This window comes from Nothobranchius furzeri, chromosome 7 (assembly GCF_043380555.1).
Source record: "Nothobranchius furzeri strain GRZ-AD chromosome 7, NfurGRZ-RIMD1, whole genome shotgun sequence".
NCBI lineage: Eukaryota > Metazoa > Chordata > Actinopteri > Cyprinodontiformes > Nothobranchiidae > Nothobranchius > Nothobranchius furzeri.
In genome coordinates this window covers 51920429-51934238 of record NC_091747.1, presented here as the reverse complement: position 1 = coordinate 51934238, position 13810 = coordinate 51920429, and the positions used below count along the sequence as shown (strand labels likewise).

Here is a 13810-nt window from a genome sequence, read left to right as displayed (position 1 = left end):
CTTTGACAAATAATTTATTGTTAGCACTTGATGTGACAACACTCACACTTATAATTAATTCAGATTTTTAAAAGTAAATCACAGTTGAAGAAATGACTGCTCTTTCTTTTGTGGGGAGCGGGACGTTTCTCCTTTCGTTTGTATAGCATGACAACATTTCAGGAACATAAAAGGAAATCAAAGCAGGTGACAGCTGGCGAGGGAGAGGAAAAAGCTGCTAAAAACCCTTGGAACAGATGAAGCGGCATTGTTAGTAGCTGTATCAGTAGATCAGAGTTAGCAGCAGCAGCAGAAACAGAAAAAAACTTCATATAAATTGGTTATTTATCAAGGGCACTGCCTGCAGAAACACTGTAATAAGTTTCCTTTTTAAACATGCACTGATCATAATAAATGTCTTGTCATTAAGTGTAATGATATATTAAATGAGAGCTACCATGACAGAAAAAATAAGGCGTTAAGTGATGGTGTTTAATATCTCTGCAATGATTAAACACATGCTCCCAGGTTTAAAAAGGAAACCAAGCTTGTAAAAGCTCTTTATTTCCTACACAAAGAAATCTTATCAGTAAAAAATGATAAAGATTTTTCCCTGCAGAAACATAGACAAAGAATCTGTACATTAGCATATTTTTAATAATTACGCCCCACTAATATGAAGTTAGGTTCATTTGATCCCTTGTGGTTTAAGTATAGTAAAATGAAAGTACAAACACCTGTTTTTCTTCTTGCAATACACCAAAAGCTTGTCAAACAGGAAGAAAATCCTCTCTTGTATGTTTCCTGCTGAAATCTTTAAAAGGACGCCTTGCATCAGCATCTCCGTGCATGTATCTGTGATGTTGGAGCCCTGGAGATGGACATCCAGAAGATGAAGGAACAAAAAAAGATGACATGCTTAAAATGAGAACAGTTAAATATGCAGGGTTTTATGTGCTTATTAATAGAAAATCTAAAGGATTAATATATATATATATATATATATATATATATATATATATATATATATATATATATATATATATATATATATATATATAGGGGTGGGAAGCATACAGTAACTCTCAGCAGAACTTCCCCTGAACTCTACACTACACAACATTTACAATGTTCCATGTCCATTAAAATAGACCTTGTGGTTACAGAAATATACCCATTAAAGTGTGGGTACGTCATCTGTGCCTCACTAAAACCATTTTCATTTTTAAAAAAATTGCTTGGCTGCAAATTTTCCTGAATGATTAAATGTGATTAATCAAGAGTAATTAATCACAAAGCCTCTAATTAATTAGATTAATTGTTTTAATCGAGTTCCACCCATAATATTTTTGCTAGAGAGAGCTTGTTTCTTTATCCGTCAGAGTTCAGGCGTACAGCCCAGCCTTTCCTGGTCCCTCTCTCAGGGGTCTGTGAAAACACTCCCAGCTTCCTCAGACCAGATTGCTGTGGGACTTTAAAACACAGGGTGGTTAATAGCTTGTATAGAACAACATCCTGTCCAGATATGTGCTGCGTTGTCACGCCTGGTCACCATATTTGTTAAGTTCCTGCTGAAAGTGATAAAGTCTGTTTTCTTTTCCCTCATCTTCGACACCGGGAATTTATGTTCCCCCATTTGATCAGCCTCTCTGAGCTAAAAATAACTACCCTGGAGACAGATAAATGTGCTAAGCATTTCCTGCTGTAGGAGACATCGACGGGACAAAACTTATCAGGCTTTCTTTTCCTTCTTCTTTTGGCCTTTTCACCTTTCTTTCCTTTTTTTGAGCTGTTTTCACTTTTCTTCTGTGTTCCTCTGTCTTTTTATTCCTTCCTCCACCCGTTTTTCTTTTTTTTTTGTCTCCCCCCACTCTCACCCCCCTTGACCAGATGTTAAACTAATTTGCAGCATGTGAATGTGCGCACACCAAACACAGAAACTTGTCACTTGATAGATCCAAAAGGATTTGAGACAATAAAGCTTTATTTCTCCAAATGGACACATTTTATGTTACACGATACTTCATCTAATTTGATCAGCGCGGAGCTTTTTAATATGCAGTTTTCTTATTAGAATCCTACAAGAGTCGAAGCTTCAGCAAGCACCAATCTCATTTAATTTCCATCATTTGCCAGAAAATGAAGATTAAAAGCTATAAATGACAAAACAAAATCAAGAAAAAGGATGATTTTTTTGAGAGCTCTGATGAAACAAGAGAAGAGAAAAAAAGGCAAAAAGCAAATGGAAATTATTATCCTTATGTCTAAAATTACAGCATTACTATGAGACACTGTGACAAAACACAGACACTTGCAATGCTAACTAGTTGGCAATAACCATCCTGGCAAGTGCTGGCAGTCATCGCCATGGTGCCCACAGCAGGCCATCGCCCTGCCTCTCCCACGCAGTGTGTGTGAACCTGCCAGGAGGCCCTGAGGGTGGCCAGCACTCGAGCGGGTCGGCACTAATGAGCAACCACCCTGGACAGAAGAACAGGGGTGGAAAAATCTCACAACCCCTCCATCATTCCTCCAACACACACAACGTAAATGCAACCATCTCTCCACTCTGCTTTTCTCTACTCCCTCTTCTTTTTCAGTTCCATCTCGTTTTGGAGCTGCAAATCCCAGCGAGACTGGCGTGCAGCAGTCAGGAGAATCCCGCTCCAGAATGAGCTAATGTTCACCATTAATAAAAGTGCTGAGAGGGAAACCGCAGAGGAGCTGCAGCCAAGACTGTGTCGAGTACACAATGACAACCCGCCCAGTAATAAAGCTGTTCCTGATCGCACTATTCTTAGACTTTTAGCTGTTTGTGTCTGGTCCTGTTGGCTTCATCAGAACGTGATCTCCAGCTTTCGCTGGAGCGGTTCACAGCCCCGGATGAGAATCAGCTCCTCTAAATCTAAGACTGTGTTCTTGAGTCGGAAAAGGGTAGAAGGCCTTCTCCAGGTCAGTGATGAGGTCCTGCTTCAAGTGGAGGAGTTAAAGAATCTCTTGTTCACGAATGAGGGAAAGATGGAGCGCAAGATCAATGGGCAGATTGGTGCTGCGTCTGCAGCGATGCAGGCGTTGTACCGGTCTGTCGTGGTGGAGAAAGAGCCGAGTTGGAAGGCAAAGCTCTACGTTCCTATCTTCATCTATAGTCTCAAGCTTTGGGTAGTGACTGAAAGATTGAGATCGCCACTCCGCAGGGTGGCTGGTCTCTCCCTTAGAGATAGGGTGAGAAGCTCGGTCATCCAGGAGGGGCTCGGAGTAGATCTGCTGCTCCTCCACATCAAGAGGAGCCAGTTGAGGTAGCTCAGGCATCTGGTTAGGATGCCACCTGGACGCCTCCCTGGTGAGGTTTTATGGGCACGTCCAACCGGGAGGGGACCTAAAGGAAGACCCAGGACACGCTGAAGAGACAATGTTTCTCGGCTGGCCAGGGAACACCTTAGGATTACTTGGAAGGAGCTGGCCCAACTGGCTGGGGAGAGGGAAGTCTGCTTAGGCTGCTGCCCCCGCGACCCGACCCCAGATAAGCAGAGGAAAATGGATATATGGATGGGTCTCTGAGTTCAACAGAAATCAGCTGAAACTTCTTTCTAGTAGCCTGCTTTAAACAACTAAACACTAAATATGTAATGATATCATTAAAATTAACTGTTTAAAATACTACAACAGTGTTTTTGGTGTGAAAATTGTGAATATTACCATATTTCCTCACAGAAATATCCTTGTATTCTGTAGAATTGATAAAGTAACAATTAGTCTGAACCAAACGTAACCACTTTACACTGAAATTCATATAAAAAAGCCATAAATTCTTTCTAGGACCTTCTTTAACTCAATCAATGTCTCTTGAGGGTCACCCAAAAACATTGGTCCAAAACTGTTTTCATCACTTAAGAAATATCTCCAAACTGCGAAGGTTGGTGTCAAAACATGAACTTGAAATGGTTCTCCATGCCTTTATCTCCTCCCATCTAGATTACTGTAACACACTCTTCACATGTTTTAATAAAAAAGCCCTTGACCATCTTCAGTTGGTCCAGAACTCTGCAGTGAGGCTCCTAACTGGAACAAACAGAAAAGCACACATCACTCCTATTCTGATGTCTCTGCACTGGCTACCCGTTAACTTTAGAGTTCATTTTAGAGTCCTGACTATAACTTTCAATGCTCTACATGATCAAGCTCTTCCCTATATTACTGAACTGTTAAAGCCTTATGCTCCAACCCGAGCCCTCAGGTCCACACACCAGAACCTTCTAGAAGTTCCAAAGACCAGATATAAAAGTCGAGGTGAACGCTCCTTCCAGACTGTAGCACCCCAACTCTAGAATGATCTTCCTTTATCCGTATGCAGCATTTACAGTCTGGGCACTTCTAAAAAACAGCTAAAGATCCTTTTATTTAAAGCTGCTTTTAACAAAATCTTTTATTTTATTATTTTTAACTCAAAATTTTAATCTTTCATCTTTTGAAGAAAATGTACAATTTTATGACTTTATTTTTTCTGATGTTAATCTGATTCTGTTTTGAGATCATTATGATTTTATGACTTTGTTTTATTTTGTTTTGATCTATGTGAAGCACTTTGTGATTCTATGTCTGTGATAAGTGCTATACAAACAAAATTTGCTTACTTTAACTAAAACAGTGTGAATTATATATAAACTATAACCTCTCGCCTCATAATAACAACCATTTAGACCAATTTAGTGTCAGTTCTTGAAGGAGAAAAACAGTCTGCCTCAGAATAATTACATCACTTTTGTCTTTAAAGCAACACTAAAGAGTTTTTACCCTTTAACATTTCTGTGTCCCACCCGCGGGATTTGATCAACTTCCTGTTCTCGGATTAACACCGCAACAATGTATATGTAAACATATAAAAACTAAACATCATTGGAAAGCTAAGATTCTTGACATTCCTATTATGCATGCCAATCAATTACACAATCATAGCTGTAGACACAGTAAACACTTTTGTCAAACCACTCGCAAATGCTAAATAACCATACTCTTATCTTTGATGCTTAATAAGATTTACAGAATGCAGCTATCGTGAACAAAAGCAATCTTTTTGTATTCAAAAGGGTCCAATAAAAGAACTCCAGTAAAATAGTTGGCTCACAATAAGTCTCATGTCCACAATCCAACTTAATGTGCTACTGAACGACTTCCAATACTCAAGTTTGTCGTCATGTTTTGTTCATAATAGCTGTTAGCTTCCCTGTGGTTGCTTCCAACATTTACACAACTAAACACAGCCACACGATGGCTAAGCTTTTGATTGTCATTTTACATGATCCAATAGGTGATGGTTTACCTCTTCTGCTAAAAGCTTTTACTATAGGCCAATGACTAAAAGGTCCCTCCCTCTATTGTGATGGTTGAAGTTCGACCCTATCACAAAGCAGTTTGTGGAGACCTGTGGAGACCATGGACAGCTCCTTCAGAGGCAGACTGAGACATCCCAGATGTAAAACAGAATGCTGCCGTAGCTCATTCATCCCCTCTGCAGTAAGAGTGTATAACTCTTCAGTTTAACCGGTACTGGCATTATCCTGGTACACAAAAACATCAATAATACTGGATTTACACAGTATGTCTGTGTTTCTTTATGCTGCATAGCTTTGTAACCCAGGGTTTTTATTTTTATTCGTGGTTTTTAGTGGTCGAAAGTTACAGTAATAGTTTACAGCCTATGTGTATATACATGTACCTTTGTAATTATTTATCTTCAATTGATTCTCATAAGTGTTGGTGCTGCGGTAACAATGTGAATTTGCCCACTGTGAGACCAATAAAGTCTGTTATATTATATTTGTTGGTGATTCAAACATCAACTAGATACGAGGTATCTAACATGTGGGGGTCGGTGCAAAGTGTGAATGTAAACAAACTCTCACACAGCAACAGTTTGGAGAGATAGGTATCGCTGCCTGATCACTACACACATCAGTGTGTCTCCTTTACTCTTTAGAGCGCATCTGGATGAGGGATAGGACAGTTCCATGTGTAACCTTTCATTAGAGCCCAAGATCATGACTCTATGTTAAAGTGTTAAAAAAAGAGACTTTTTCCCAAAGTATTGGGCAATGGTCTTCAAATCGCACACTTTTAAAACACTTTTGACACGCCTGGACCTCTTATAAAAACGTGCCAAATACAATTTTTTGGGTTTATTACTGTAAAATCTGGTGTGGTGTGGGACAATGTAAAACTTCAGGCTGTGTTTTCCAGTCCATATCTCATTGCTAATGTCATTTTGAAAGCATGTATATTATAAAAATGAATAGGCGACCATAACATTCATATTTTTAAGTGCATTAAAGCTCATATTACTCTATGACAATATCACTTAGACAATTTTTGACTATTGTGAGGAAAATCCCAAGTGTTTACTTTCAAAAGACACCTCAACCATGCCTCTATTCCAAATGGTTCAAGAATAGCTTTGCACTAGGGTGAGGCTTCTACCTGTTTTACAACAAGAGCTGTTTCCTCTACCAGTAGCTAATATAAAGGCTAGCAATTAGCATTTTCTGTCTACCAGCCATCAATAAAAAGCACAAGATAAAGAGAAGAAATTTGCTTTTTTGTAAGCATCATGGTGGAGCCTAGAAGTAAAAGAAAGATAATAATGTATTTGAAGACAAAGCAAAGAGCTAAAACCAGATGAACAATGGTGCAGCCTACACCCATTTAAGGGAGCTAAAGGAGGCTGATGATGACCTGGCTTTGTTGCTACTGGACTTGTACGTATTTATATTATTGCCCAACAGTGTGGATTTTTTCATTTTCTGGCTTATTTAGTATCAGTTGCCATGTGTTAGCATTAGCTCATTGTTAGCACTAGCTACAACAGACTGCAGCAGGGTTGTTTATGATACTTGTAATTCCACTTTCAACCAGTAGGGGGAAGAAGAAGAAAACTTATTTAGTGTTGCTTTAAATATTTTATGACTTCCAGCTGATGGAAGAATTCTCACATATTGACTAAATCTTTCATTTCAGTGTTGTGACGGCCCACCTCCCAGCCCTCGATATGGGACTGCCACTCTTCTAAAATCTCCAACTTCTCCATCTGCCTTTTGGCTTCGTTAATGCTGGAGCACACGGCCTTCATCAGCTGCAGAGACTCGTGGACCAGACCGTAGTCATTGTGCTTCTTAGGGGTCCTCTTCAGCAGCTCCTTTTGAACATACAGATAAAAAAAACACACAGGAAATGTACACACTCTGATTTTAAAAGATGTCAGCGGTCTGGAAAATGTCCTACATCCTACTGTAGATAAGGCGTGAAAATACGGCGTTCCCATCCACTCCACATTTCACCCCCCCAAAGACTCTAAGGCTCTGTCCAATTCCACCTTCCAGCAAAAGTGGAAGGAATCTCAAAGTTGAGCGATGGTGTTCCAGCATGCCAGTCACCACCAGGCTGATTTACACTCCTCTGGATATTTCTGCGGCCGCTGATGGCTATCTGTGCCACTTCATGGAGAGGAGGAGGCCCCAGCAGCTGGAAACCTTCAACTGCCAAGGCATTAGATTACCTCCTTATTATTATTAAAACCTCATCCGAGCCCCTGCTGATGGCTGCTTGGAGGGTGCCTGGGTGAATTAATAGATCATAATAAGATAAATGAGATGGGACAGCTCACTGGAATAAGCCTCTGAAACTGTACAGCTTCTCACTCACGTTTCACGCTGGAAAAAGGGAAACGTCTAGAACTAACGACTGCAGGTGTGCAAAGTGTCTGAACTTACAGCGAGACGCAGGAGGTGATGATGGGTTATTCCTGAAATGTGGCTGAATGGCAGGACTAAAGTAAAGACGTGTCAGAATACGAGGTTGGCGTTTCATTAGAAAGGGAGAGGCTGATGTGTGGCAGACTTGACAGGCCTCACTAATGACTGAGGAGAAGAAGGAGGTGCCTTACAGCAGCACCGCATGGGTGTGGTAACTCTGGAAACACATGGCTGGCACGCACAGGACCGTACTCACTTTGAGCAGCAGCGGGTACTTGCAAATCCTCTGAATAGGTGCTACCAGATAGCCTTCAAGTGGGACTTCTGTGTTTTTTCTGCCTCCCAGCAACATGCAGTTCTGTTGGAGAAGAGAGGAAAATGTGAAGCCGGATCTACGAGCAGGAAGAGCAACATTAGCTTAAATTAACAAAGCCTAGTTTATAATTCTCTGACAGCTCCAGTGCGGAGTCGTGCACACACATTGGATGGAGCCGTTTTCCTCTCAGACTTTGATGCCTGAGGAGTGTTGCAAAGAAATTCCCAAGAACAACAGAGCACGTAGCGTTTTTCTGGCGGTCTCTGGTCCACGATGATGTATTTATTTAATGTATTTGATATAGTCCCTTCTAGAGTCCTAGACCCCCCCATCCCAAGGCACTTTACAATGCAATCAGTCATCTACATTCACGCCCTGGGGGTGATGAGCTACAATATAGCCACAGCTGCCATGGAGAGCACTGGCACAGTAGAGATGCTGTACACGGGCGCCACCGGTCTCTTCGACCACCACCAGCAAGTAAGGTGGCTTAAGTGTCTTGCCCAAGGACACAACAACACTTCTTTATACGGTCGGCTACCTCCAAACCCACGTTTCCCGTTATTTCCTTCCACAAATAAAATATCTGCCGCATATCTTTGATAGCCATCAATGACGAGCTGTATTAACATTCATATTGTTGGACCTCTCCCACTAGATGTTCTTCATTCTGCTCCGTGTCCGCCATTCGATATCTTTGGTACTTTTTAAATTTTTTTTGGGGGGGGGGGGTTTGATTTATTTAAAGCAGGGGTGGGGAAACCTGGTCCATCGAGGGCCGCTATCCAGCATATTTTAGTTTCAACCCTGCATCATCACACCTGATTTCAATCAGCAGGTGATTAACGGGCTTCTGTAGAGCCTGATGAGCTGCAGAACAGGTGAATCAACTACTGAATAAGAAGTGTTGGAGCAAAGATGTGCAGGATACCGGCCCTCGAGGACCAGGGTTCCCCACGCCTGAGTTAAAGGAATCGGTGTGCTGTCCATTACAGGCCTGCACTCTCCATAGTTTTTGACGGACAGTTAAAAAGTGGGCATGTCTCCACCAACCTCTGCAGACCTGCCACAGAGCGCTTGTGTTGATGGATGTCGACTGGATCAATAGAAAAGTATAAACTAGGCTTAACCTTTCATGCTTTAGTGTTTTTGAGTGAACAATTTACCAAACTAAATAAACAGTGATATTTTAGGCATTTGTTTAACCAGGCAAAAACAGATTAAGAACAAACTCTTATTTATTTATTTATTCCAACTGTGGCTGGGCTATGCCTTGTGAGGGGAAATGAAAATGGGGCTGAAAGCAATAAAAAAGGGGGGGGGGGGTGGAATTGATGCATGCGGAGCGCTTGCCTTCCATGCTTCTGTGTGGGGGAGATTTCGTAGACGTGGCGCTGGAATTTCAGTCGTGGAGCGTTGCTACTTCCGAGCCTATGTAGGGAAAACGGTGCCGTTTGCTTTGCAATGTTGATATTTTTTCTCCACAAATAACAGAAGCCCGAAGGAGTTCTGCCGTGTTGTGGAGTTGCTAAAGCTAACAGTTAGCTTCTACTAGTCGAGGCGTTCTCTGCCATTTCCTGGACACTAAACCAACAACAGTCTTCCCCGTCGTGAGTCAAGATGGGTGAGTCCATGAATGTTATGTGACAGTGTGACGTAGATCTGTGAGGATTTTCAAACCGTTTATTTTCTATCAAACGCTAAAGCAGGAGATAGATGTAGGAGACTATTTTCATGTTCAGTGTAGTGTACATTAAAAACTCAAAGTGACAGATTATAATAAAAAAAAGATTTAAATTTTTTTCAGTGTTCCACACCTTTAATTTCCAATACTACTATATGCGTGTGGAGGGTTTAGCGTCTGCTGTTCTGTCTGAAGCGGCTGTCCAAGGACTGAAGACTACATATAGAGTTGAAAGATTTGTTGCTAGTCACTCTTAAAGTTAACATACTAATGGTACTAACAGAAAAAAAGAAGGATAGAGTCTGAATTTGCAAACAATCTGTCAGAAAAATTTATCAAATGCATGAAACGTTGTTTAAACTAAGTCAAGGGCAACCATTTCAAACAATAATCCAACATTGTAGGTATTTTCTTAATTTTACATGACAACCATTAGGATCTAACTGAAATCTCTGTGGTTAAAAATCTCTTTTATACACAGTATTCAATCTGTGTTAATCCCAAAACACATTCTTGCTAGAGATCAAATGAAGGCTTAGCATGCATGCAGTGAAATAACTGGAACATAAGGAGAAAAAAAACAGGAACAAAAAAGATTTATCTTGATTCTTAGATTTGGTTGTTCCCAAAGAAAACCCGCTGCCCACTGTGGAGTCCCTTAAGCCCCTTCTGTGTCTGAGAGATTATGTCAGTGTAAAAAGCACATGTCAGTTGGCTTGGTCTTTGCAATATGCCATTTTTCCCAATACTCCCACTCTTAAGACCGCAAATGGAGTGGACATTTCTTTAGTTATACAAAATGCTGCAAAAAACCAGTAGTTATACTGAGAGGCTTAACGTCTTTTTACACTTTGCTCTGCAAGAACGAGGGCGAGTATAAAAGACCAGAAGTTTGACCCAATGCATGCAATTTCCTGTCTCAGCTGCTTCTTTCATTCAGCTCTGCATATTTGTTGCTATATCACAACGGCCCGCTCCTTCTCACCCAGGTAGTCTCTCGAGTCTGGATCCCTCCTCCCCTGGACTATAAACACTAATGCCCAGTTTCTCCATGTAGCTAGTGGGAAGTTCAATATTTACAGTTGTGAAAAAGTGATTTCTTTCTTATTTCGTCTGCGCTTGAAATAACTAAAACTCAAAAATGGATTTTGGCTGTGAGAGGAACTGGATCACTGTCCAGTCTTCCTGATGAATCAGCAGGAATGGTTGACTTTTATTTTCAGAAGCTCTCAAAAACCGAGCCAGAATATGACAGTGATTGCACGGGCTGCCAGTATCGGAATGGGTTTTCAGATGGATTACTTCTTCAAACTGGCGCCATTCCAACGTTAAAACCACCTGATGGAGAGTTAAACCAAAATGCTAACCATTAGCCGCTAGCTTAATTGGGTATAAAGTTTAGTGGGTGAGCGCAAGGGGGGTCGTGAATGCCTGTGTGAATCGGCAGTTTCCACGTCTACAGATGCGTATTATTCTGGAATTTACATCGGAGGAAGCAGGGTTTTTATTTCCTGGTTGAAGGAATGGCTCGCAAAAATTACATATAATTCATAAAAAATGACATCTCAATACTGCCAATGGTAATATTTTACAATATATTGTGACTCTTTGCTCTGAAAGGAGCAAAACAGCATGATACAGGTCCTTTAAAACATCTAAAGAAACTGGGTGGTAATTATGAATCATTGGCCAGATTGAAGTGACTTTTACCAACATGTAGTCAACTGTTGACCACCATTCATACTTCCCCATCCATCTGTCCTTTTTACCCCTTTATCCGAGTCCAGGTTGCAAGGGTGACAGCTTGAGCAGAAAGGCCCCAACAGCCTTGTTCCAGGCAACCACCAACAGCTCCACTAGTGAAATTCCTAGACGTCCCCTAGCCAATATGGAGATATGATCCCACAAATGTTTCATGGTGGGATCCTTATGTTTCCCCCAACCCAAACCTTTTCCGACTGAGTCCCACTTGCGTTCTCACTTAAACTTTAGACAAAGAATTGCCAATTTAGAGTGTGAACAGTAAACCAAACTGTGTAACAGTCATAGGGCCAAAGCTTTACTGGAGGTTAATGTGTGACCTCATTCTGGTTAATACACAGTCTAGACCTGAGGTTATGTAACCAAAATAAAGCAGCTGGCAAGGTAACAAGAAACCCTGATTGAAGACTTGGTCACCAAAACTATACATCAGAGACAAATAACATCCTGGCTTCTATTGTCTTCCCAAATAAGTCAAGTTACTCAAGGTGTGTTTTCTGCAACAAAATCGCGTGTTACAGATGTCAGGGATGCAGGAGTAGGTTCAAACTGTCAGAGCCTTTGAACAAAAGTATGAATGAGGGGTAAAATAGTGTAAACAGCTTGGGGTCAGGAGGTTTGAAGGTGTGAAAAAGAGATGGGTGAGTATTTCCTCCTCCTTGATTGTGAGCCAGAAACCATCTTTCTGTTCCAGCAACACGATGCTCCCCTGCGGAAGTGAAAGTTTATGAAAGTGTCGGGACAGGAAGAGGGAATCCGCCCACGCACTGAGCTGAGATGTATTGGAGAGTGAATCATGTCAAACACACTGGAACAAAGATTAACCCTGATTATCTGGTAGGTAATAGCTTGCATGTTTCAGCTGTTTACAGACTTCTCTCACCAGTAAACACGTCCTGACGCTCCTGATCTTATTGAGCTCCAGCAGCAGCCTCTGGGCCTTCTCATGGTTCCCGCAGTACTCATCATAAATCTGAAAACGACTTCTCTGCAGGAGAAAGAGAGTCAAGGTGAGTAGAAGGCATTCAAAATACTGAGGGAAATCTAATACTTTTAGAGAAATAGATTCACTTTAGAAATTTAAGAGTCAATTTACTTTGTGATCTGCCTGACTTACTAAAATTCATAGTTTTTCATGTTGATCTTATCTACATATATAGAGCTCCGGACGTCACGTGACTCTCAGAGAGTAGACTCCATGTTGGCAGGCAACAAAGGTAAACAAAATGAACGGGATCGACTTGGATTTTACTTCGTCGGAGTTTACTTCACACTTTAAAACTGAAGTAATCGTTTTATATAGTCAGAAATTAAATAGACTAAACATCTCCCGCCCTTACAGTGCCCCGGGATACTTTTTAAAAACGCCAGAAGCTGTCAGAGTGGACCTGGCCAGGGAACGCCTTGGGATTTCCCCGGAGGAGCTGGCCCAAGTGGCTGGGGAGAGGGAAGTCTGGACTTCTCGACTTAGGCTACTGCCCCCGCGACCCGACTCCGGATAAGCGGATGAAAATGAATGAGTGAATGAATGAATGAATGAATGAATGGATGGATGGACGGACGGACGGACGGACGGATGGATGGATGGATGGATGGACGGACGGACGGACGAATAACACAGATTTACATGTAAGTAGTTTAAATAGAGTGCTGTGCTGTTTGAATGTATAAACTGAACGCCAAGAGAAATCACTAGTTTGATTTTTTTCCGTGAATAAAATAAACATGTCAGGCAGGAGCGTCTCAGGATCTGTCTGAGATCTGTCTCGGTGAGACAGATAATAGCAATCCAAAGTGCTTTTTATGTGTGATCTGACAACTGATCAACCATTGCTTAAAAATTAAATACAGCTTAGCTGGTTAATTGCTGTGATCATAAAACACGTAAACGGCAGCACACAGAACTCACGAGGCAACGTTTTACGTGATGTTTACTTGTTACTATGAGTAATAAGACAGAAAAAGCCACGCCAAAATAAGTTTAGGAAGCCCACTAAGAATCGTAATAAAAGCATTTAAAATAAACACTATACACAGTTGAGGAATCGTTGGTTTAAGTACCTGATATGTAGTGGTCGCTACGTAAGTGAAAACCTTTACTCTGGGTATCCCACAGCTTCATTTTAGCCCGGTCACTAGTGCGTTTTATTACAATACCAGCTGCGGGCTTCTGCCTGCCAATATGGCGCCGTTTCGATTTGAACTGTTGCATGCCGGGAGAAGTGACGTCAACTCCTGGAGCCATATATATATATATAATGTATGTGTGTGTGTGTGTGTGTGTATATATATATATATATATATATATATATAATGTGTGTGTGTGTG

General features: G+C 41.2%; 1 protein-coding gene across 3 annotated transcripts in view; it reads right to left on the bottom strand.

Annotated features, from left to right (window-relative positions):
- Positions 1-13810, bottom strand: part of prex2 (phosphatidylinositol-3,4,5-trisphosphate-dependent Rac exchange factor 2) — a 152016-nt gene that overhangs the window by 103832 nt on the left and 34374 nt on the right. For all 3 annotated transcript variants that reach the window (XM_015955247.3, XM_054751157.2, XM_054751158.2), the window contains exons 4-7: positions 12366-12470; positions 7978-8079; positions 7004-7165; positions 717-850 (exon numbers count right to left, since the gene is read on the bottom strand). In XM_015955247.3, the coding sequence (XP_015810733.3) occupies positions 717-850; positions 7004-7165; positions 7978-8079; positions 12366-12470 (503 nt within the window). The remainder of the gene's footprint in view (positions 1-716; positions 851-7003; positions 7166-7977; positions 8080-12365; positions 12471-13810) is intronic.